Source organism: Vipera berus, assembly GCF_964194415.1.
Source record: "Vipera berus genome assembly, chromosome: 7".
Taxonomy (NCBI): Eukaryota; Metazoa; Chordata; class Lepidosauria; order Squamata; family Viperidae; genus Vipera; species Vipera berus.
Window position 1 is genome coordinate 60,885,283 of NC_138209.1, and position 26,098 is coordinate 60,911,380.

Sequence of the window (26,098 nt, forward strand, 5' to 3'; positions counted from 1 at the left end):
GGGGATGTGGCTGCTGAGACAGCCGCAAACAAGACACTTAGCCACTTGTTGAATTGGGTATACACAGGATGGTTGGACAAATGTCTGGGGCCAAACTTCCAGAGTTTTTATTTGAGGAAAGATGAGCTCTCAGCTCATAAAAGCTGCATTCTTTGGGGGAGTCGGGTTATAGTCCCGAGCTCCTTGAGGCACAGGATTTTAGAGTCTCTGCACGAGGGACATCTGGGAATAGTCCGGATGAAGGCACTTGCGAGAAGCTATCTGTGGTGGCCTGGGTTGGATAAAGACATCAAGACCCAGGTACACAATTGCTACAGTTGCCAGCAATCCCGGCCTGAAATGTCAAAAGCCCCAGTCCACCGCTGGGAAGCAACGCAAGCCGTGATCAAGAATCCACATTGATTTCGCAGGACCATTTTAGGGACAGCTGTTCCTCATTGTGGACAGTCACTCCAAGTGGTTAGAGATTACACTTGTCCCAATTATGACTACTGCCAGGACCATCCAGGAACTGCGCAGGATCTTTGGTGTTCTTCATCGGTCTCAGCCCCAAGCTGGGGACACTTGTTTATGTACTCTATAGCAGAGTGGCCTGGAAGGAAAGGGAGCAGCAGGGAAATGTCCATGCATGTGGCCCTATGCGTGCATGCGCAAACAGGCACATACACAACAATGGCACTAGCGGGCACCTACAGCACAAACGCTGGCGCTCACACGCATGCACTAATGGTTCACACACACACACACACATAGAGCATGTACACTGGCACCTGTGCGCCTAGGCAAACAGGCCACTAGCACCCACACACATGCACAAATGGGCCGCTGGCATCCCCATGACTGGGGCAGTTGCTAGCATCCCCATACATGTGCAAAAGGGGCTGCTAGCACCCACACAGCAGTGTAACAAGTGGGCTCACCAACTATTCCTGGGGCCTGGTGGCCAACAGGCCATGGCCTGGTACCAGGCCACAGACCATAGGTTGGGGACCCGTTCTATAGGTTAGAAAGACAAGCCCCTTTAATGGGGAGAGGGGAAACAGCCATTTTCAAAGGTTAATGTTATCAATAAAGAATATTTGTAGCTCAGGGTTGAAATGAAGGGTCCTTACTGCACTGATGGTAACCAGGTTTGGGTAATGAAATGTCTGCAAGAAACCAACCAAGCTCAGAGAACACCAAGGACCCCTCCAGGTTAATGTTTTCTCTCCCAAATTCAGGGAATATGATTCTTCCGGCTCAACACAAATTGGTTGCCCGAGTTTCTAGGCAACACTTTCAGCATCTGACTTCAACTTCTCATGTGTCAGACAAGCAGGGACCATTTCCTAAGTTCTGCGTCGAAAAACAGTAATCATCCAGTGGCAAAAACACCGGGGGAGAATTTGTGCTGTAACTGACAGCGGCCGCAAGTGGGCCTTTTCCATAAAACTTCCCGCGGAAAAGCCCGCCCAGGCCGCGCCTACTAAGAAAACACCATGTACCGTCGCGCGTTCTTGGGGCTTCGGGCCACCGCCTTCTCCTGGCTGTGGGCAAAAAACAACTGTAGCTGCAGCCGTCAATGGAGCAGCAAGCCAGGCACCCCTCAGCCGCGCTTGGTGCGGATCGGCTGCGCCTCAGGCTTCTGGGGAGACACGGCGGCCGCAGGTACTTCCGAGGAAGCCGCGCTAGGGGCAAGCTCGGCCGCAAAGCGCAGGCCCTTTTCTTTATGCCCATCGACAGGCAGCTGCTGGGGCCGCTTATATGGCGAGATCTCCGCAAACCAAGTATGATTCGAAAAAGGGAGGGACGGAAACCACTCGCCGCTCTATTTTCACGTTCCTATGACAGGCAGAGAAACCGCCAGTGCTTCAGAATGAACTGAGTTTTGAACACACTCCTACACGCATGCGCTAAGACCTTTAGTTTACGTCCCCTCGACGATTTGCGTTTTGATTTGCGACCGTCTGCGTTTATACCGTTATCAATTTGTCCAATTTTACAATTCTTCATGTGTCCCAGTGGAAGCCCATCTGTATTCTGTATAACGCATTTTCAACACGGGCCTTCCGATAGGTGGCCTTTCCCAAAACTTCCGTTTACTTCACTATGCCGCTCTTAAAATGACTCGCACCCTGAGTCTTGGAGAATTGGAGTCTTGAACTGGAGAAGTCAAAATTTAAATCTTCCCCTAGCCTGGAACTTTCAATCTAACTTTTTTCACATGCGTGATTTGAAAATAAACTGGAGTACCTGACCACTTTCAGTTTTTGGAGCAATTTGGGAGAGTTGTTTAATCGTTTGCATTATACTGTATAATTCTTAAGCCTCTGAAAGAGTGAATGTTCATATTTAACAAGATGATCTTCAGATTGTAAAATAATTTGAACCCAGGAGGGATGTTGTCTAAAAAGGGATACTGTGAATAAATAACAAACGGCTGAAATCTCCTTTATCCCCATTATACAACGTTCTAGTGAATTTAGGAAATAGAACGGGAGAGGGTGTACAGTATAAGCAAGTCAAATGACATGCACAATAAAGGTTTTTAATAAGAATAAAGGCAAAGTTCATAAGAATAATTTCTCAGGTTAGCATGGACAAAATCTAATAGAATAGAATAGAAGCTGGAAGGGACCTTGAAGGTCTTCTAGTCCAGCCTCCTGCTCTAGCAGGAGAACCTATAGGTCTCAGAAAGGTGAATGTCTAGTCCAGGGGTAGGCAACCTCGGCTCTTTTATGACTCATGGACTTCAACTCCCAGAATTCCTGAGCCAATTCTGGGAGTTGAAGTCCATGAGTCATAAAAGAGCCGAGGTTGCCTACCCCTGGTCTAGTCTTAAAAATCTTAAAAATCTCCGGTGATGGAGTGCCCACGATTTCTGTTCCACTGGTTGCTTGTCCTCACTGTCAGGAAGTTTCTCCTTAGTTCCAGGTTGCTTCACTCTTTGATCAGTTTCCAGCCATTGTCCTTCCATCTGGTGCTTTGGTGAACAACCTGGCCCCCTGTGCCTTGTGGCAGCCCCTCAGATACTGGAACACTGTTATCATGTCTCCCCTATTTCTTCTTTTCCTTAGATTAGCCAGACCCATGTCCCGTAGCCATTCTTTGTATGTTTTAGTCTCCAAGCCCCTGATCATCTTAGTTGCTCTTCTCTGAATTTTTTCCAAACTCTCAACATCTTTTTTGTGATATGGTAACCAAAATTGGCTGCAGTATTCCAGGTGTCATCTTACTAGGGCTTTATAAAGCAGTAATAGTACTTCGTGTGATCTTGATTCTATGCCTCTGTTTATACAACCCAGGATTGTATTAGCTTTTTTGATTGCTGCTGCACACTGCTGGCTCATAGTCAAGTGATCGTCCACTAGGACTCCAAGGTCCCTCTCACAGTTACTGTTTTTGAGCCAGGTCTCGCTCAATCTGTATTTGTGCCTTTGGTTTTTCCTGCCTAAATGTAAGACTTTGCTTTTCTCCACATTGAAATTCATTTTGTTTGATAGTGCCCATTGTTCAAGTTGGTCAAAATCTTTTTGGATCCTGAGTTTGTCTTCTGCGGTGTTGGCTACTCCTGCCGGTTTGGTGTCATCTGCAAATCTGATAGTTCCCCTTCTATTTTCTCATCAAAGTAATTACTGGGCCTAAGACAGAACCTTGTGGTACCCCACTGCTTACTTCTCTCCATGTGGATGTAGTGCCATTGAGGACTACTCATTGAATATGGTTTGTTAGCCAGCTACAGATCCATCTGATGGATGGATCTTTTTCATAGGCAATACTCTTTAAGCCAGTGTTTTTCAAATTTGGCAACTTTTAAGATGTGTGGATTTCAATCATCAGAATGGGAGTTCTGGAAGTTGAAGTCCAAACATCTTAAAGTTGCCAAGTTTGAAAAACATGGCTTTAAGCACTAGGGCTTTTACGTAAAGAAGTGGATTAGATTGTAGCTAAAATCACATTTGATAGGTAAGGTGAAATTCCATCTGGTTTACTAATAACATTTGCAAGGCCAAGTAAATTTGAGACAAAACTACTGACCTATATCTTAATGAAAAGTTTCATGGATATTTGAGAAATGTGTTGTTTTCACTACATAAGCACTGAATTAAAAGCCAGAATTTACAGACCAATCAAGAATTCATGAGCTTTGGCGTTGAGTTTAAAAATTAAGCCTCTCATATGGGAAGGAGTATATGTACATTTACCTTGAATTACATTTTTATAATTCTATATAACACAGGGATGAGCAACATTTGGCATTTATTTATTGAGAATTCAATTGATTAAGGATAGTAGAAATTCTTTTTGACCATGTTAGGTAAGAGTAACATCTAGATCTTTGTCCATATTAAAATCAGTTTTTAACACAGTGTTAATATTATTTGCTTAATGAAAGGCTGCATCTTGAATTGTTTCTATTTATAATCTTTTTCTCTTGATTTTCTTTTATTAGTTCCTCAGATGCTCTACAAGGGAAAGCTGGATTTCCTGGTTTTTGATTACCTTTCTGAAATTACAATGTCTTTACTAGCTAAAGCCAAAGCCAAATCTCCTGTAAGTATTTTTTTGCAATTTTTGGAAAATAAAACCTAGAAAATAATCCATTGAACTGTTAAAGTTGTAAGATTTGTGTAACATAACTTTAACTGATCTTGAAATATAGAAGAGTAAAATATGAAAGAAATATATCACTTTTTTGAACAGTGTTCCTGTAACTTAATTACTTAAGTCTAAAATGCACTTTCTTTTCAGCTTTAATTACATTATGGTCTGTATTAATAAATAATGTTTTAGTTCTTTCATTTCTTAAGGAGTGCATTTGCTTAATTTTTTTCCACAGATGAACAATTCAGAAATATTTCTTGTAGAGTCAAAATGCAAAAATCTATGCCAAGTGAAAATTTGCTTAGGGTTTTAAGAAAGAAGAGTAAGACTGAACTTTAACATAACCAGAGCCACTTAAATAATTTCAAGGGAATTATTATGAAATGCATTTATTACAGAAAACATGTTGGAAACCAGATCTTCAACTTCAGTTAATTTCACTGATCAGAAACAATTAGCTAGCAAAAGCCTTTGTTTTTCTAGTCAGAAGTACCAGCCATAAAATGTTCTGAGTTTGGGAATGAATTTTTTGGAGCTGAATTGTAGTGTTCATTGTAAAAAGGAAATATCTAGAAATGGAACAAGATCTTTGCTGATGATTTGGTATATGACCTTCCTAGTTTAATTTCAGCTGTTTCCCTACCAATGACTTGCAGCACTTATTAGAGTCATTCAGTTCTTACAATGTAGCAGTAATAAATCCAATGATGGGTAACGTTATAAGAAGCTGTAGGTCACTAAATGGGAAATGGCTTTAGAAAGTACTCCCCTATATAACGTGGGAAGATTGCATTGATAGTTTAGAATGACAGTTATCAATCTAGAATATTGATTTTTAAATGGCTTCAGGCATATATATGTCTGTAAAAATCAATACATAGCAATTTAATTCTATTGGATTTTCTGCCTTTGAAAAATGCATTTTACTATATTGTGCAAGTGCAGGAATGAACTTAAGTTTGCAAAATAAGCAATTCTTTTATTCCATTCTGCTTTCTTATGCATGCCCTCTAACAAACATGTCAAATGCAAGGCCCGCAGGCCAGATCCAGCCTGTGATGTGTTAAATCTGGCCCACAATCAGACTAGTAGTAATAGGAGATGATTGAGTATGTAGCGGGGGAGGGGGGTGAGCTGAAGCGGTAGCAGTGCCAGAGAGGCCTGAGTCACCTGGAGCTGCAGTGATGCTAGGATGCTAAGGCTCTGCTGAGGCCCCAGGATCGGCGTGCACAGCTCCAGCTGATCGGGGTTTCTGGCAGCCTTGGGGGGGGGGGTCGACAACTGCAAGCAGTCTTCAGGGGAAGAGTCAGCTGGAGCTGCGATATTGCTGGGTCTCTGCTGAGGCCCCAGGATCAGTTTATGTGTCTCCACCTGACTGGGGCTTCTGGCTGCCTCAGTGGCGGCCGGCAGCCACATGCAGTCTCCGGGGGAAGAGTCAGCTGGAGCTGCGGGGCTTGGCGGGGACTGAAGAATTAGCGCACACATCTCCAGCTGATGAGCACTGTGTGAAAAGGGTAGCCAGGCAGGAGTGAAAGCATGGGGGACAAGAGGAGAGGATATAAAAGGAGGGGTTTTGGTGGGAAGGAGGAGGAGTGGGGGGGGAAGAAAGGAGGCAACAGGGAGGGGAGCTGTCAGTGGGGCAATCCTGAGGGACAGAAGGGGATAGGAGAGGCTTCTGTGGGGCATGCCTGAGGGAGAGAAGGGGACAGCAACTGGCCCTTTGAGGGCAACCATAATGCTGATATGGCCCTCAATGAAATTGAGTTTGACACCCCTGTCCTATAATGTCCCTCATCCAAGGATGTTTGAGATGGACTGCATGTAGGGAAGGTGAATTTGTTCTGCTAGCAGATTTTTTTATTATTAATAGTGTGATTTTATAAAATCTGCAGGACGTTGGTATTGTTAAGGTTTAATTTCAACTGTCAATTGAAGAACAATCTTGTGAAATACAGTACATCTTTTCTTTTTTAAAAATGAGGATTTTGTTTTGGAAAAAATGGAAACTTTATAGTTGTTTCAATTGAGGAGGGTTTTATGGCATTGTAAATTAATAACATGAAATTATATATTTGATAAAATGCTTTGATTTCTTTTTTTAGGATTTGGGATACATTCCTGATTTTGTATCAATTGCTATAGCTCCTTATATAAAGGACATACACAGGAAAGGTATGTTGGGGATATTTTTGTATTTTAAGCAGAAGTCATAATTTTATATTGAATAAGTTAATAAGTTTATTTTAACTAAGAAGTCACAATTATTCTTTCTTCCAATTTAGAGTTCTGAAATATTGCATTTAATTATTTGAAGTCTTTTTTTCATTGTCTATTAAGTTAAAGCTGTTGAAATAATAATGCTTTTTGTTGCTTCTTCAAAAGTCAGATCATAAATAATCCCTGGCCTTTGTGATCACTGAGTCTGCAGGTTCAAGATGGTCCAGAATTTCTGCCAAGTTGTTTAAGATAGACAGAACCAAAACCTGGGACTAGGCCTATGTGAATCTCTCTTCCTTTCCCAACCCACAAGTGATATCCCTTTACATTTCTTCATATCAGTCTGCCACCCACCATTCTTCTAATAGCCTCTTTACCTCTTTGCTCTCAAGCCCTGGATATTCAAGCCACCATCCCATCCCTCCATCTCCTTTTCCTTCAGCCCCAAGACCACCATTACTCAATCAAAGCACCTCCAAACTTGCCACAAGCAACCCTCTTATCTTTGCAGCAATTTATTTTTCTTACCTCTTATTTGCTACTCAAGCACAGCATGTCCAAGCTGCTGATCCATCTCATTTTTACAATAGCTTGTTTTTTATATCTTCCTGTCACCATGTCACCCATATGCAAGCAACTTCTTAACTCTGTTCTTCCATTGCCCCACTTCCTCCTGATGTTATAATTGATTATTTTTTCCCAGTCCAAGCTAAACACTTTCTTTTGGAACGTGCTTTAAGGATCCATGTCTGACTGAAAAACACATATCTCAGACTCATACATCTTAAAACTAACTGTACTGTGCACAGGACAGCTCATATATGGAACATTTTGCATTCCGTGATGTACCTAGTTGCTATCTTCTTTTTTCATAAAGCAGCCTAATCTATTTTATGACTTGTTAATTCAGAATTTTCCAGTTCAAATACAAGAAAGGAAATTTAACTGTATATAAGTTGTGATTTTTGTGTCAAATGCAGTTTCTGATGGAAAGAGGATAGCATGAAAAAACCTCTCAGTGCTTACAATTATTTCTAAAATTCTCTTTCAATTTATAAAGAAAAACTTTGAGGGCAATCATGAGATATATGTGAGATTTTTAGTCTAATTAGAATAACCTGTTATTTTGTATAATTTGATAGGTAATTACACATATAACAGTCTGAGCAACTTAATGAGAGAAATCAAATGATAGTAAACCTTTGATTTAATAGAGCTAGGTTTGGTAGACTCTGCATTTTATAGATTAAAATATGCTGAATACAAAGAAGTTATCTGGTGAATCAGGTTGGACAATTTTCATTACTTCTTTTCTGAAGGGATATTCATTGATAACAGGAAATGGGCATTTGGTTTTAACAGGTGTCTCTTCTCATTAGATCCTTAAATTGGGGTCTGTATGTATGTCTTAACTATATGCCCACTGTTTTAAAGCTATAATCTTGTTTAGGTGTTCGTGTTATCAGTAATGCGGGTGGAATGAATCCACTTGGGTGTGCTGCTGCTCTTCATCAGGTTGCCACAAATGCTAATATTGACTTGAAGATAGCTGTTATTACTGGTGATGATTTGATGGGAGAGGTATTTCAATATTTTGTAAAATGCTGATTGTTTATAACTGGTAATTTTACTAAGTTTGGTACAATAAAAAAACAGGTTTGATTGCTATATAACTGAATCCTGATCAAAATCATGATATTTTCATTAAACTCTTATTCCCCAACTTGCTAATAGTTACCACAGTCACTGAAATTCCCTAATACCATGTATTACATGGTATGTGTGTGTGTGTGTGTATATATATATATATATACAGTATATACACACACACCACACATACATACGTATATATAATTTTGTACTAGCAGTGCACAAACTCAATAGATAGTATAGTTCTAAATCTATTTTTAATGATAGATTAATGATAGATAGATATTAAAAAGGGATTATAACTGATAAAGTAGAATCTTTTGTGTATATCTTTAGATAAAGCTGTAAGACTGCATATTCCTGCAACTTAGCTTTTTCTTGCAATGAACTTTTTTCAGTTATGGACTTAAGAAACAAACTTCTTTGATCTCTTAGAGCTTGCAGCCAAAATCCTTATTGCCTATAGGTGAAATCTTCTCTTTCTTCAGCTACCTTTCCAAATACTATCTGCAACACCACTATGCTGTTTTGTGAAAAACTTATCATTTACCACTTTTGTTAAGATGAATATCTTTAAAAGGTTTAAAAGGGCTCATTTAAAACTCATTTTGTTTAAAAGGATTCATTGCAAACAATCTGACATGACTCAGTTTAATTCCAACAATTTATCCCAATATAAGTTGTATACAGTATGTGCTGCAGATGTATTGATGTATTTATCAGTAGCAACAACTCTGCAAGCAAGATTAAATACAGTAAGTTTCCAGCTACTCACTTGACTTAAATATGGAGTTAAATTCAGATAGATAGTTCTCAGTAACTCTTTCTATAACTTAACCTGTCGCTTGTTACCATGGTTGAAAAAGATTATTCAAATTACAGGTTAGAGTACTTCAAACTTTATGGCAAATAGGCAAGTGTTTTTTAAAAATATGTGATAGATAAAGAATTACAAAGAAACAAACTTAAATTATGTAGTTTCTGTAGTTTGTTAAATATTGAATGCTTTTCTAAAAATGTAAAATGATGCTGCTTAGTGTCATGACTGAGGAAGCTTTGTTTTTATTAATATTTTAAATATTTACATAACATGTATTATGCTGTATATGTCAGGGCAGTATAAATAATATTTTCATCACAAAATCATAGGTTTGTTTTATTTTACAGTTAAACAATATAAAAGACATCATGATAAAAGAGGAGAATGGGAAACTATTTTCAGAAAATGTTCAGAGCATGAATGTATATTTAGGGTAAGATATTTAAATATTTATTTTGTAAAATGTTATCTCAGAAGGAACTGTATAGTGTGTACTCATTTATTGTGCTACTGGATAGATACTTTTCATTTCTGAGCCAGCTAAAAAATATATTCCATGTTGTTTTAATTTGTGAGAGGTGTTACTTTATGAAATGCATGAAATCTTCAGTGTAAAGATCAAGGAACTATGAAACATCCACTTCAAACTTTGCACAGACACTAAATAGTGATGCTATAATAATATAATATAATATAATGAGTCCTGAGTCCTCCGGGAATAGGGCAGTATATAAATTTAATAAAATAAATAATATAATAATATAATAATAATACAATACAATACAATACAATACAATACAATATAATTAATATAATATAATATAATATAATAATATAATAATATAATATAATAATATAATATAATATAATATAATATAATATAATATAATATAATATAATATAATATAATGACTGTGAAGAAGAAATATATACTCTAATACACATTTTGAGAAAACTAGAGATGCTTGATTAAATACTTTTTAAAATACAGCTTGCTTTGATTATCATCTATAAAATCACTCTTTCTGAAGCATTTAACGTACTCTAGGTATTTAGTCCTGCTGGTGCTGTGTGAGATTTGCTTGAAACACAAAGATGCGTGATGATTGGGCTGATAATTGAACTCTGCATGGTCTGTTCACAGTCTTAGGAATTTTTGTCTTAGTCCCTAATGCCATTTGTTGCAAAGAAGTTTGTTGACTGATTTGGCTTGCTTTCTTCAGTTCTTTCATTCATTTGGTATTTGAAGTTTAAAAATAAGACTTTTTTTTCCTGAGAAGAAGCATATACGACTCATGATTGCTCCTTTTTTGTCCTGTTCTGAATGACTGAATGTTTTACCTTGTAAATGAAGAGCGCCCAGCAGGGAAAACTTTTGCATTTTTCTGTAGAGCCCTCTCCTGGAGAGGAGCCCTTTATTGTATTTGTTTTGCCAGTGTTCTCACTCCAGCAACTAGAAACTGCTGTATTTTTTTTATTTTTGGCAGCTAGAATTTGCCAGGCTATATAAGATTTTAATGAGTAATATATTGTTTCTTCAGCGCAACACCAATCAGCAGAGCTCTTGACCAAGGAGCAGATATTGTGGTGATTGGAAGATGTGTTGATAGTAGCCTTGTGTTGGGACCATTAATTCATTCTGTAAGTGTGAATCAATATTTTTAAAGTAATTTCTGTTTCTTCTAGCCAACTTACCAGACTAAATATTGGTCACCTTTATGAATTTTTATACAATTCCAACCATTTTTTCTACAGCTGTTGAAACCAGTGTGCTTTTATTATAATGTAGAATTTGTTCTTCCTACTATAAGTATGACTTTACTTGTCTTTCCCTTCAGCAAAATCACACATTTTCTTTCACACAGCGACCACTTATCCCAGCCATAAGAATCCACAATAATTCCTGCAATAAAACTAGCACATACACTACATAGGATGTAAGTTTCTCTTCCCTTCTCTTTTCTTCTTCAGGCTCACACTTATCCTCCCAACTCCAGCCCCATATACATATTGACATATTTATTTCTGTTCCACCCTATAACCTTCTGGTAATAAACATTTTCTGCTCTAATTCACAAGGCAGAAACTAATTTCTCCATTTAGTGTAATTTGGTGGATGCTGGTGATGACCTATAAAGCCTTAAATGGCATGGGTCCGGGTTATCTTAGGGAGCACCTGCTGCCAGCATCAATCTCCCATTGTCCTGTGCGCTCCCACAGGGAGGGCCTCCTTAGGGTGCCACCGGTCACTGAGTGCCGGCGAGTGATCCCTAGGGGTAGGGCGTTCTCTGTGGGCGTGCCTGCCCTGTGGAACGACCTGCCTGTGGAACTCTGGACCGCCCCCGACCTTCGTTCGTTTCGCCAGGACCTAAAAACCTGGTTGTTTGATTTATCTGGCCTGGACTGGGGGTTTTTAAATTTTTAAATTTAAATTTTATATTTGGGCTATTGTTATTTAATCCTATTTTAATCTTAATTTTATCTTAATTTTTGTACTGTTTTAACTGTTTTTAACCTTGCCCTGTGAGTCCTTCGGGAATAGGGCGGTATAGAAATATTATTATTATTATTATTATTATTATTATTATTATTATTATTATTATTATTATTATTATTATTATTATTATTATTATTATTATTATTATTATTAATAATAATAATAATAATAATAATAATAATAATAATAATAATAATAATAATAATAATTTCATTTTCTTAGTGCAGTTTCCTCCCAGCCCAAGTCTTAAAGGATTTAAGGGCCAGGCATTTTTATGTGATATTTGCTTCTGCAGATGCTGTATTGATGTAATATAGGTAGTCTGTGACATGACCACAATTGAGCCCAAAATTGCCATTGCTAAGCAACATACTTGTTGAGTGAGTTTTGCCCCATTTTACAATCTTTCTTGCCATGAATGTTAAATGAATCATTGCAGTTGTTAATAACATGATTGTTACGTGAATCTGGTTTTCCCATTGACTTTGCTTGTCAGAATGCCACAAAAGGTGATCACATGATCAAAATTCAGACACTTGGCAACTGGCTTAATATTTATGATGGTTGCAGTCATATATATAAGCCAGTTGCCAAGCATCTGAATTTTGATCATGTGGCTATGGTAATGCTGCAATGGTCATAAATGTGAAAAACAGTCATGAGGGTCTTTTTTCAGCACAGTTGTAACTTCGAAATCACTAAGCAAACTGTTATTAAGTCGAGGACTACTTGTAGCTATATTATTTGTTCATTTCAGAACTAGGAATTGTTACTTACATTTCAAGTCAAAACAAAATTTCATAATGTCCATCTTTCATATATTTAAATGAGAAGTAAACCAAACACAACTAAAGTCACATAGTAATATATATGGCAATATTTGCATATATATAGGCTAGCTTTATGTAATAGCTTTACTCTAAATTAAATATACATCTGTTAAGAAATAGTTATGCATATGATAAAGTGAAATTTGGTTAAATTAGGTTTCTTACACTGATGCAACTATGAATTCAGATTCTGAAATTCACAAAAGATGTTTCTTATAGTTTACCAAAAAAATTGAATGCATTGTTCTTTTTCTTCTGTCCAAGAAAATCCAATTAATTTCAGAGAGAAATTTTGTGTTAATGCTGTTTCCCATTCTGTATTTTAAAAATATGTGTTTCTTTTCAAAATAATATAGCAGTGTTACTTAACTTTTCTTTCATCTGGATTTTTTTGACTACAACTTACAAACAATTTAGCTCACCACAAGGTGGCAGAAATGACCAACTTAAAAAAAAAACCAAAAACATTTTTAAATTAAGGGGGTTATTTTTGCCTTAGAAACAGCGAGTTCTTAATATTAACAAGTTAGGTTTGAAAAGTTTTGCACTGAATCCTATTTTAAAGATATTTGGGACTCAGATGGATTGATGGATCGATGGTGTCATCTCTCCCTGGCTCAGCTTGGAGTCTCACAGGCATCCTGCCATCAAAAGAAGAAGTGGGGAAAGATGAAAAGGGGAAGGAGGGCAAGAAGAATGAAAGGGGAAAGGAGGAAAGGGCAATAAAGCTTTATGTGTACATGATAGGAAATCAGGAGGGGGCGGGAAATGACAGGGATAAGGATCAGGGCAGCCAAATCCTGTTTTTACCAGCATCCCATAGCCAGACACCCTAAGAAATATGCGGATTACCCCCAACATCTCAGTTCTCAAAAGTATCTTGGTGAGCTCTGGTTGGCTGGAAATGGACTGGTTACAGGGGAGGGATGGGCTGGTGGCAAACCTACACCTTATTTTTGTTTCTAGGGAATGTGGTAAATTTCAAAGCTGGCTTGACTTTACTGCTACCAACATCCTTAGTAAAACAACCCTTTGCTTTTACCAAATGGAGTTGAAGGCTTTTCTTTCTTAAGAGATTGGATTGGGGCAGGTCTAACATTAAGCCAACTCTGCAGGTGTGGTCAATCAAGGAAATTGTAGGACGTCTAAAGGGAGAAGATGGCAAAGAAATTACAGGCAACAGGGAGAAAGCAGAGCTGCTTAACTCATATTTTGTGTCAGTCTTCACACAAAAAGATACTACAGCCCAACACACACACACGGAAAAAAAACACTGCAAAAGACATACCAGAAACAAAAATTAAAATAAGCAACAGAATAGTAAGGGAGCACCTATCCAATCTTGATGAATATAAATCACCAGGACCCGACAAGCTACATCCCAGAGTTCTGAAAAAGCTGGCAGAGGTTATCTCAGAACTGTTGCATCACATCCTTCATAAATCCTGGAGCACCAGAGAAGTACCAGAGGATTGGAAAAGGGCTCATGTGGTCCCCATCTTCAAGAAAGGGGGGGAAAACGGACCTAGGAAACTACAATGGGCACTATCAAACAAAATGAGTTTCAATGTAGAGAAAAGCAAAGTCTTACATTTAGGCAGGAAAAACCAAAGGCACAAATACAGATTGGGCAAGACCTGGCTAAAAAACAGTAACTGTGAGAGGAACCTTGGAGTCCTAGTGGACGATCACTTGACTTTGAGCCAGCAATGTGCAGCAGCAACCAAAAAAGCTAACAAAATCCTGGGTTGTATAAACAGGGTCATAGAATCAAGATCACACAAAGTATTACTACTGCTTTATAAAGCCCTAGTAAGACCACACCTGGAATACTGCAGCCAATTTTGGTTACCATATCACAAAAAAGATGTTGAGAGTTTGGAAAAAATTCAGAGAAGAGCAACTAAGATGATCAGGGGCCTGGAGACTAAAACATACAAAGAATGGCTACGGGACATGGGTCTGGCTAATCTAAGGAAAAGAAGAAATAGGGGAGGCTTGATAGCAGTGTTCCAGTATCTGAGGGGCTGCCACGAGGCAGAGGGGGCCAGGTTGTTCACCAAAGCACCAGATGGAAGGACGAGAAACAATGGTTGAAACTGACCAAAGAGAGAAGCTACCTGGAACTAAGGAGAAATTTCCTGACAGTGAGGACAATCAACTAGTGGAACAGCTTACCCCAGAAATCGCAGGCGCTCCATCACTGGAGATTTTTAAGAAGAGACTAGACATTCACCTGTCTGAGATGATATAGGTCCTCCGGCTTGAGCAAGATGCTGGACTAGAAGACCTCCAAGGTTGCCTCCAGCTTCTATTCTATTCTATTCTATTCTATTCTATTCTATTCTATTCTATTCTATTCTATTCTATTCTATTCTATTCTATTCTATTCTATTCTATTCTATTCTATTCTATTCTATTCTATTCTATTCTATTCTATTCTATTCTATTCTTCTATGGAGACTGTACAAACAATGTTGGTTCAAGGGAGTGACCAGGAGGAAGTCAAGGCCTGGGTGGAAGCATCCTCGAAACCCCCTTCTTAAAGTTGATCTATCCTGATGTCTGGAGAGGACAATCTACCGAGTCCCCAATGGTCCCTTAGGTCGGGAAAAAGGAAGAATTAGAAGAGAAACTCATGGGAGTGACATTCACTTATGGGGGGGCATAGTAGCTCCTGGTCTGAAACTCAAGTGGACCTGGAGGAATTGGAGGAAGAATCGAGCATAGGCGAGCTGGAGCAAGAGGACCAAATGCTGGACCAAGCCATAAAGTTCCTGAGGGGGGCTTTAGGTAGTCTCAAAACTTGAGAAGCCATAGCCTGAGTGGCACATCCTGCTGACCAGCCAACTCCAGCCTTGGCAAGTGAGGGGGCAACTACCTCTGCCACTGCAATGGTAGCAATAGCAAGCCCCTTGCAACCACCTGAATACCTGGCCCCACAGGAGCAGTGCCAGTAAGGCCGAGAGGACGCATGGCACCAGCCCTGGGAATAAAGTTCAACAGAGACCCGAAGCAATTGGGGTTCTTCTGGCACAGGTTTGGACATATATGCAAGAATATGGTGCAGAAATAGCCACTGAAGGTGCTAAGGTACAGTGTGTGACCATGGTGTTAGAGGGGACTGCAGCTGAATGGATGGTCACCCTCCACAACAATGACTACCCAGAGCTGAAAACCTGGACTACTTCATGGCTGCACTTTGGAAGCACTTTGAAGACCCTTTAGCCTTGTTGTTGTTAGCTGCGAAGTCGTGTCCGACTCATCGCGACCCTATGGACAACATTCCTCCAGGCCTTCCTGTCTTCCACCATCTTCTGGAGTCCATTTAAGCTCACGCCTACTGCTTCAGTGACTCCATCCAGCCACCCATTCTCTGTCGTCCCCTTCTTCTATTGCCCTCGATCTTTCCCAGCATTAGGCTCTTCTCCAGTGAGTCCTTCCTTCTCATTAGGTGGCCAAAGTATTTGAGTTTTAGCTTCAGGATCTGGCCTTCTAAAGAGCAGTCAGGATTGATCTCCTCTAGGACTGACCGGTTTGATCGCCTTGCAGTCCAAGGGACTCGCAGGAGTCTTCTCCAGCACCATAGTTCAAAGGCCTCAATTCTTTGGCGCTCAGCCTTTCTTATGGTTCAACTTTCACTGCCATACATTGCAACTGGGAAGACCATAGCCTTGACTATACGCACTTTTGTTGACAGAGTGATGTCTCTGCTTTTTAGTGTGCTGTCTAGATTTGCCATGGCTTTCCTTCCCAGGAGCAAGCGTCTTTTAATTTCTTGGCTACAGTCCCCATCTGCAGTGATCTTGGAGCCCAGGAAAACAAAATCTGTCACTACCTCCATTTCTTCCCCATCTATTTGCCAGGAATTGAGAGGGCCAGATGCCATGATCTTGGTTTTCTTAATGTTAAGTTTCAACCCAAGTTTTGCACTCTCCTTCTTCACCCGCAACAAGAGGCTCTTTAGTTCTTCTTCACTTTCTGCCATTAGAGTGCCTTTAGCCTAGCCAATTGCAAAGCCAGAGATTTCATAGAGACCATCAACCAAAGTCACAGAGGGTGGCAAAGTACACCCAGGAGTTTCGTGACCTGGCCTGCCAACTGACCAGCTGGCCAGAAGACATCTTGAACAGATGCTTCTGAGATCCAAATACTGGCTAAGCAGTGGATGGTGAAAATTCCCCACACACACCGAAAGGAAAGAAGCTGCAAAACCTGTGCCACACAAGAAGACCCCATGCCGATGATCCACTGGCTGCTTCAAGTACGGGAAGGAGAGGCACTGAGCTGCTGACTGCTGAGCTGCATACCCAGCCCAGAAGACAACTCTGGGTCCTGCCAAAAAAACAGCAAAACCACAGAGGTGAGCCCATGAAACCACCCTAAAGGGAGTAGAAGTTGTAGATTTCACCCCATCCCCCAAAGAGGGCAGGAGAACTCCAAATGACCCAGTGGGCAGTGCAGTGGAAATTGGGTCAGACTACTATGATGATCCCTTGGTAAGTGGCCTGGTCAACCCAGTGACCATTCCTATAGAACTGATGGTTCAATCCTTGGGGCAAAAGCCTAGTAGCTCTAGTGGACTCTACAGGGTGCACCAGATGCCTGGTCAAGAACTTGGGTGTGAGACTCAAATAACTTAAAGTACCCATAGCTTTTTGCCAGCTGGACAGCTCAGTGGCAGGGAGGGCCCCAGCAACATTTGTTACTGAACCAATAGAGATGAGGATGGGTGTATACATGGAGACACTGAGCTTCATCATAGCTCCTGGAATGGAAAGGCCCCTTGTGTTAGGACAGTCTTGGCTCCAGATGAAACCCTGTGTGAACTGGAGGATAGAGCTGCTAAAAATCCAGCTTGCCAGCTGTGAAGGGGGAAGAGTAAGGGCCATCAAAAACTTATTCTGAAGCTACAACAGATGAAATTAAAAAGAGAGGTGGGGGCTCCCAAAGATAAGCCCCAGAATGACCCTCGGATTCCCAAGGAGTACTGGGACTTATGGGACATCTTTGGTGAGAAGGGGTCAGATGCGCTCCCACCCCACCAGCCAACTGACTGTTCCATAGATAACCTACCAGGGCCAAAGTGCCCAAACCTAAACTATATTCCATGACTCCTAGGGAATTGGAGGAATTGCAGATTTTTATAGACAAAAACCTGAAGCATGGGTTCACCCAACCCACCATAACTAGGGTGGCTGCCATAGTACTGGGAAAAGAAGGAAGTGTCCCTTCATCTATGTGTTGATTAAACAGCTTTCAATTGCCCCTTAGGATGCTTCCAGTTCTGGGTCCTCCCTTTTGGACTGCAAAGGATTCCTGCTCTGTTTATGCATCTAATAAATGAAGTGCTGCATGAACACTTGTACATTCCTATGAATCCTCAACTTATGAATGTAATGGGCAGGCTCCATTACATTTGTAATTCAAGGACTACCTGTATACATATACAAAATGTTCCTCACATTATGAAGTTCCAAGATGCTTCTACATCCTTAACTGCTGCTTACTAAAACTCTATTGTTGATTAATTGCTTTTGGGCAATTCAGCAACATATAACCTACAAAGTAGTATTGTATTGTATTGAAATACTTATCTTATTGGAAGTAGGGTTCTGAAATTCAAAGGAAGACATTAATTTATTCATTTCAAGCACTATCCGTTAAACATTTGAAATAGTTAAATGTTTCCACAAGGAAGTACTTACATCTGAAACTTGTTTAAATTTTATTATAATTTTTTTTCAGTATATGCATTTTATCACTAGATTGTTCCTAGAATATGAGATGTATTAAGCTTTTGTAAAGATACTGTCAGTGAAGTACTAAAAATATTTTTGTCACTAAGTAAGCTGATATCAATCTCCTGTTTCCTGCTTAAAAATAAGCTAGAAAGTAAGCCAGTATAGTCTTTTAAGTACAATTTTAATTTGATTTCACTTTAAATACACTAATCTTACAATAACCTTGTTCCAACATGTCCTAGATCAGGTTTTTTCAACCGGTGGTAGGCGTACCACTGGTGGTACTTCAGCACGTGGCAGGTGGTACATGACCTAAATAAGTGTAGCAGGGGGGATGAACAGAAGTGGCAGCATGCCTGCACAGGCCTGGGGGAGAGTCAGCTGGAGCTGTGATGTTCCCGGAGCTCTGCTGAGGGCCCAGAATTGGCACACGTTACTCCAGCTGATTGGCACTTCTGGCAGTCTCTGTTATCACTGGGAGTAGCAGACAGGCCTTGGGGTGAGAGAGTCAACTGGAGATGCAGAGGCCCCAGGATTGGCAAGTGCAGCTCCAGTTGATCAGTGCTGTGTGCAGCGGCCAGCCAGGGAGTGGGTGACTACGTGGGGAAATGAGATGGGTGGCGACCAATGCTAGAGCTCTCCCTGAGCCTGAGAGAGTGGCGCACCTGGAAGACAAAAGGAGGAGAAGGGGAGAGAGAGGAGAGGATATAAAAGAAGGAGGTTTTGGTGGGAGAGAAAAAAAGCCAGGGAAAGAGAAGGGGGCAGAGAAAGAGAGACAAGAGGAAAGGCTTCTGTCAGAGAAGCAGTGAGGAGAAAGAGGGAGAAGAGGAGAGGCTTCTGTGAGAGAAGCAGTGAGGAGAAAGAGAGAGGAAGAAGAGGAAAGACTTCTATGAGGGAAGCAGTGAGGAGGAAAAGGGAGAAGAGGAGAGGCTTCTGCGAGAAGCAGAAGGATCAATGAAGGAGTAGGCTGTGAAAGAGGGAGAGGAGAAGGAGAGAGAGGAAGAAGGGCCGACCAGCCACCTGACCACCAAGGTAGTGGTGCATATTAATGAATATGGATAAATTCATCATATGTTTATCAGTGCAAAAGGAATTCTGCAAAGGAACCATCACTGAAGAAATTAAAACCAGTACTTTTCTCTCTTTTTTTTTTTGGTCATCAGGTTTTTGACACCTTGCTAAGCAATGGTGGTATTCGAATATTGTCATGTCCTAAAAGTGGTATAGTCTGTGAAAAGGTTGAAAAGCTCTGTCCTAGATAACTCTTCCATAACTACAGACCTAAAATTCAGGCTCTTCATAAGGAAATATACGTTGAAACTAGAGATGGTTTATTTGTGAAATGAGATTTATTCACCATTTCAAGAGCTGATAGCCACCGAGTGTTTAAAAATATTTAGTAGTACAGCAAAACTGTATTACTTGGCATCGCTAAGATAATGGAGAGCTTGTTTAATTATGTCTTCTCCTGGGAAAGTAGTGCTAAAGAGAGAGAGAGATCACACACACACACAAATATACAAAGAGTCCCTCATTGAAGGAGATATGCAGTTTAGAAATATAAAATGTCTCTGTGCATGTGTGTGCGTGTGTGTGTGACACACATGATGTCAGAATCCATTTATATTTCATTTCTAACTCTCTGTGCAAACCCAAATCTCACCACCACCACCCCTTTGGATTCTGCCATTCCCAAGGAGGAAAGGGAATAAACATGGGAGTTTATTCCCTCCATTTCCTCTACTTAGATGTAACTTTTTGTTTATCTAGCCTGCCTGTTACCCATCACAATAAGATCAATGAGAGGCATTCTCTCTCTCTGACCTTACGAGCAACCAAGAAAGGGGCATCATATCTGACAGGAGAGTACAATTTATGTCAAAGTTTTGGAAGGAATTTTTATCCCTCTTAGGAACTACTCAGGGACTGACGTCTAGTCACCATCCTCAGGGAAACGGTCAAACAGAACGGGGGAATTTAGTACTTGAGCAATATTTAAGATGCTTTTTTAATTTCCAGCAACCAAATTGGATGGACCTACTCTCTTTCGCAGAAGTTGCTTACAATAATGCAGTCCACTCCAGCACAGGCTACACTCCTTTTCAAATAGCCACTGGTGAAAGTTTCAACCCTATGCCAAAACTAATCCCAAACAAACCGGAAATCCCATCGCTGAATGAATGGATTGCACAATTACAAAACACCTGGCCAATCATTAGGAAAGCTTTAGACGAAGCTAGACAAGCATACAAAGCACAGGCAGACAAAAAGAGAGTTGATCCCACACCATTCTGGGTGGGAGAGATGGTATATTTATCCACAAAATACTTAAAGTCCTTACAACCATGTAAAAAACTCAGACCAAAAATATATTGGATCTTTTCCAATTAAAAGAATCATAAACCCAGTAACAGTAGAATTAGAACTACCCAAAAATCTTAGGCAGATACACCCAATTTTTCACTGCACTTTACTAAAAAGAGAACAACAGTCACCCCTAAGACCAACCCCCCCACCACCACCTACTATCATGGTTGAAGGAGAACAACACTTCGAGGTAAAAGAAATCCTAGATTCTAGGAAATACCATGGAGCAATTCAATACTTAGTAGCTTGGAAACACCTCCCCTCCTCAGAAAATGAGTGGGTCAATAAACGTCATATTAGAGCACCCAAGTTGCTAAAGAAGTTTCATACAGAATAGCCCAGCAAACCGGGTTAACATCTATATTTTTGTTTCCTCTACAGGTGGACCTCTCCTATTTTTAAAGGAGGGCAGGATGTCAGAATCCATTTATATTTAGATGTAACTTTTTGTTTATCTAGCCTGCCTGTTACCCATCACAATAAGATCAATGAGAGGCATTCTCTCTCTCTGATCTTATGAGCAACTAAGAAAGTGGGTGGGGGGGGGGATTCTGGATTGTTTCTCCGGATGGAATGTGAAGGGGAGGGAGTGATTGTGCTACGAATGGACTGATGGTTCTCCCTTTCCCATGAGGGGCTTGTCACCTGAAACTTGACTGATCCGGAAATGACCAAATGAACTGAGGGGTGGGGTTTTGTTTGGGGACACTTTAAAAATATCGATCTGTGAGGGGATTTTTCAGATCTTGTCTATTATACCATCTGTCATCTATGTCTTAGTAAAAGTTCCTGCTTGGACAATCTTGTCTCCAAGAGTCTTTCTTTCTTAAGATGTGGATTGGAGTGGATTCTGACACATACACAAATGCACACATATTTCTGGATCTGTTTCTGTGTGAGTCTCTCTGTCTCTGTCTCTCTCTCTGTGTGTGTGTGTGTGTGTGTGTGTGTGTGTGAGAGAGAGAGAGAGAGAGAGAGAAGTGTGTATATATAGTGACCTTCCTCCTTTGCCTTTGTTGGTCTAATTGTGAAATGTACAACCTAAGTGAAAGACAAGACAATTATTCCAATAGATTTCAAGGTCACTACAGTATTTTCTCTGCTTACTGTATAGTTGCACAGGGAATTTATAGAAATGGGGAAAAGGAAATTGGATGGATTATGGAGGGTATTTATGGGCAATATATTACTATGATGCCTCTGTCATATTGTATACAAGTGAGCATACATAAAAGGGGAAACGTGGAAATAGCCGAATTTTTATGAGCCTTGGATTCTGTTGAAGATTCTGCTTTTGTGATTTCATGTGATTTAACATTCTTTTCACTATTTAAATTCTATTTCAATGTGTATTTTTAAACATTATTTTTCTAGTTTGGATGGTCTAGAGATGAATTCAGCCTATTAGCAGCTGGAAGGTAAATATCATCTTTTTTTTAAAAAGATTTTATTAGTTCTTTTTTCCTTACATATATATGTTAGTTTTTCAACCAGCATGCAGTCTGGGTTCAGAAGCGCTAATACATAGTCAAGTCCTAATCTTTGGTTCTTTCTTCTAGCCATTTGTAGAATGACTTCCAGGTTTGGTAGTATTCTGTTTCTTCTTTATCTTTCAGTCTCATAGTTAATCTGTCCATCTCTGCACATTCGAATATTTTTTTAAATTGCTTCTTTCTCTGGTGGTATTCCTTCATTTTTCCAGTATTACGTGAAGGTTATTCTTGCTGCTGTTGTAATGTGTAGAACCAAATATAAACTTTGTTTATTAATCTTTTCTGGTATTATACCCAATAGAAAAAGTTCAGGATTAAATACTACATGTTCTCCCAACATTTTTTCTAACCAAGCATGTATTTTTTTCCAATAAGCCTTTGCTTTACCACATGTCCACCAGATATGATAATACGTGCCTGAATTATGTTTACATTTCCAACATCTATCTGACATATTTTTTAACATTTTTTGCTAATCTTGCTAGTGCCAGGTGCCATTTTATATAGATTTTCTTTATACGCAGTTGACATTGTCAATTTATAATTTCTCTCCCATAATTTTTGCCATTTTTCTAGTTCTATATTATATCTATTTTCGCCCACCTTGTCATTTTTTCTTTAGTTTGTTCACTTTCCATCTCCAAAATTAACAAAAAATTATACATTTTCTTAATTAGTTTCTCATCAGAGGTTAACAATATCTTATCAAATACAGTTTCTTCTATATAAAACCCATACAGTTTTACATCTTTTTCATATCTATTTTGCATTTGTAGCTGTACCTACCATGACAGGTTGATATCCTGATTTTCCATTTCTTGTTTTGATTTTAATGTCCCATCAGTATTTAAAATATCTCTATGTCCAAACTTTTTCAAAATCTACCAAATTTGGATGTGAGAAAGCTTCTGTCGTTGATAGCCATCCTGGAATTTTTACATATATTTTAGTTTTAATTTTTTAGGTAAATATCAGCTTTGTTTCAAAGAATACTATTAATTTTAATACTGTTAAAATAATACAAGGGTAAAAATCCGTTGAAGCAATTAATACATTGATGATATTTCAAAGTCTTTCAACTGGATATCAGTTTAGATGTAATAAAGATTTGTTTGTCTAAACATCAAATATTATGCAGTAGAAACTCTCAGTAAGTGTTAAGTTTTTAAACTCACTTCATTAATATCATTTAAATATCAAATGTGATTTTTAGTCTTGCAGGTCATCTGATTGAATGTGGTGCTCAATGTACAGGTGGAATATTCACTGACTGGCATACTGTGCCAAACTGGTATGTTTGTTCTTTTGTAAGATACATGTTCATGAATATTTTTGTAATATATTTTAATATTTAGATTGCTGAATGATAGAGTTACAAGATACTATTCAGCCTTATGATCATATTAATATCTTTCCAGTATTTCTATCATGAAATGTGATTTTGTATTTATCATCTCTATAATTGGGTACATGCATATATGCATATATATCTATCATGGAATATATAACTTGATAGGGGTAGATACTGTACAGAGTGCAGGAAAGGAGTAAAAATTAGATGTAAACAAGTAAGATAAGAAACAATAAAATAAAACTTAGTAAATCTTGTTTAAAACAACATTCTTAAGTAAACATTTCATTTTTATATCTTTATAAACCATCCACTCTTATCATTTTCAGCATTTTCACACATTTTTAGCAATGTTTTCCAGCACATTGGCAGAATGTTTTTCCCCCTCTGGACAACATTCTTTACCAATGTTATCCATTTTTTTCCTTACTGATTTCCTCAATTATTTTTTCTATTATCACTACTCACTGAAGTTTATACAACCACAAGCAACTTTGTCATACTGATTTACACTTTCTGACATATCTGACATAAACTCCTTCACTTTCCTGCATCAACTGTGCTCCACAAGATGAGACTACGTTCATTCAGATCTGTTACATCCTTTCCCAGACACACACCGTATTTATTTATATTTATTTATTTATTTTAATTTCATTTGTTAAATTAAAGAATTCTGTAAATTCTGTAATTTAACAAATGAAATAAAGAAAAAATAGATGTGATGTGTCTGGATGTAACAGGATGTAACAGATGTGAATGAATGTAGTCTCATCTTGTGGAGCACAATTGATGCAGGAAAGTGAAGGAGTTTATGTCAGATAGGTCAGAAAGTATAAATCATTCTGATAAAATTGCTTGTGGTTTTATAAATTCCAGTGAGTAATAATAATAGAAAAAATAATTGAGGTAATCAATGAGGAAAAAAAATAAATTATGCTCTTTGTCATTTAACATATTCCAAGTGACAATCTTCAATCCTGATATTCATGAGTAGATGGCATTCCTGCCCATTATGGCTTGGGATAATTAGGAAATTAACAACGTTTTTGAGTGAAATAAATATGGGTTAGACCCAGCCCTTTAAGTTAGGACATGGAGTTCCAAGTAGAAGAACTCTGTTGATATACTATAGGCTATGGCAGTAGTATCTTGAAATCTTGACAGTGTATTCTCTCCCTTCTACCAACGAGAGTTACAGCAGAGTCACTTTAAGTATTAATGTTATCTCCATGGTTGTAAATTATTTGCCATCACATTCTCTCTCCAAGGTCATCTTTAACAATTTTTCCAGCATTAATGTAGTACCACATATAACATTCCCTGATAATGATAGGACAGTACTCTTCAGTGTTGACACATTTTGGGCAATATGCCATAAATGCAGTCAAAGCCCAGTTTTATCCCAAGCTTGCTTACACTAATCTGTGCAAGTTAGGATCTCAAATCTAGAACCTATCCTTCAGGCAAATATACTTTTTACTATCCCACCTGAATAGGAGATACACTGTATGTAGTGTACTTGCATGCAATATGCATGGAGTATGAAGTCTTGGGACAAAATGTAGTCTAATATTACAAAGACATTAGTAAGGAAATTGTCCAAATTATAATCACTGATAAAGTAGCAAGTAATCATGGAGAGTAAGAAAAATCTCTTGTTTGGAGTCCTAGCAGCTTTGTTGAATATTTTAATGTTTATTTTTTATTTGAGATAATTATATTCCATTTAAACATAGAAAATAATTTGCTAACTTTGATGGATTGGGTCCATCAGGAAGCAAATGAGCAGCTTCAAAGTCTAATCTGTTGTCTATTCAACAAAATTATCCTGATAGATACATGTACTAAATTGATATTCAGTCAACAGATGGATAAAAAGCTCACCTAGGGTGATATTTTTAAAGCATATGTGGCTTGCATTTTTTGTTTGTTTGTTTTTAGTCTTTGAATGACCAGCTTGCAACTGACTGATTTATATGAAGATTTTGTTTTGTATTTTATTTTATATGTTTTTTATTCAGAACGTTTTATAGTATAGGGTATTTTAAATCTCCCTGAGAGCTGAAGTTTTTAAGACTTAAATAAATAATATTTTATTTTGGAATGAACAAAACAGTTTTGTTCATGACATTTAGGAGCAGCAGACTCCATTATGCTATATGAACTATCCGTATATAATAACTGAAGTGTCTTGTTTTTTAGAGTCTTTACTGAAATGACTCAGTGGAATTCTATAAAATATCAGGTTTTGGAACTAGAGCACTTCTATTCATAACCATCTGTATATTTAAATTGTTAGCAAACATTGTCTGACAGTCATTCCAATTCCACAGAATAAATGCAATAGGGTATCTATTGCCTCCAACTAGTACGTTGATACAGAAAAATATATTGGTTAATGTCCCAGAAACTATTGAGACATCTCTCAGTAGTTCCTGGGACGTTAACCAATATAAAACTATAAAAAGTAACATATTCAATTTGTTTTATGTATGTATTTGGTGACCATACTTTTGGCCAAGATTATTTAGTGTTAAAAATG

General features: G+C 38.6%; 1 protein-coding gene across 2 annotated transcripts in view; it reads left to right on the top strand.

Annotated features, from left to right (window-relative positions):
- The first annotated feature begins 1,461 nt into the window (after positions 1 to 1,461).
- Positions 1,462 to 26,098, top strand: part of LOC308670913 (uncharacterized protein) — a 110,544-nt gene continuing 85,907 nt past the window's right edge. The window contains exons 1-8 of one of the 2 annotated variants that reach the window (XM_081332731.1): positions 1,462 to 1,647; positions 4,433 to 4,533; positions 6,687 to 6,756; positions 8,252 to 8,382; positions 9,619 to 9,704; positions 10,813 to 10,912; positions 22,084 to 22,127; positions 23,416 to 23,493. In XM_081332731.1, the coding sequence (XP_081188857.1) occupies positions 1,479 to 1,647; positions 4,433 to 4,533; positions 6,687 to 6,756; positions 8,252 to 8,382; positions 9,619 to 9,704; positions 10,813 to 10,912; positions 22,084 to 22,127; positions 23,416 to 23,493 (779 nt within the window). In that variant the 5' untranslated portion in view covers positions 1,462 to 1,478. The remainder of the gene's footprint in view (positions 1,648 to 4,432; positions 4,534 to 6,686; positions 6,757 to 8,251; positions 8,383 to 9,618; positions 9,705 to 10,812; positions 10,913 to 22,083; positions 22,128 to 23,415; positions 23,494 to 26,098) is intronic. The other variant, XM_081332732.1, reaches the window with a different exon arrangement.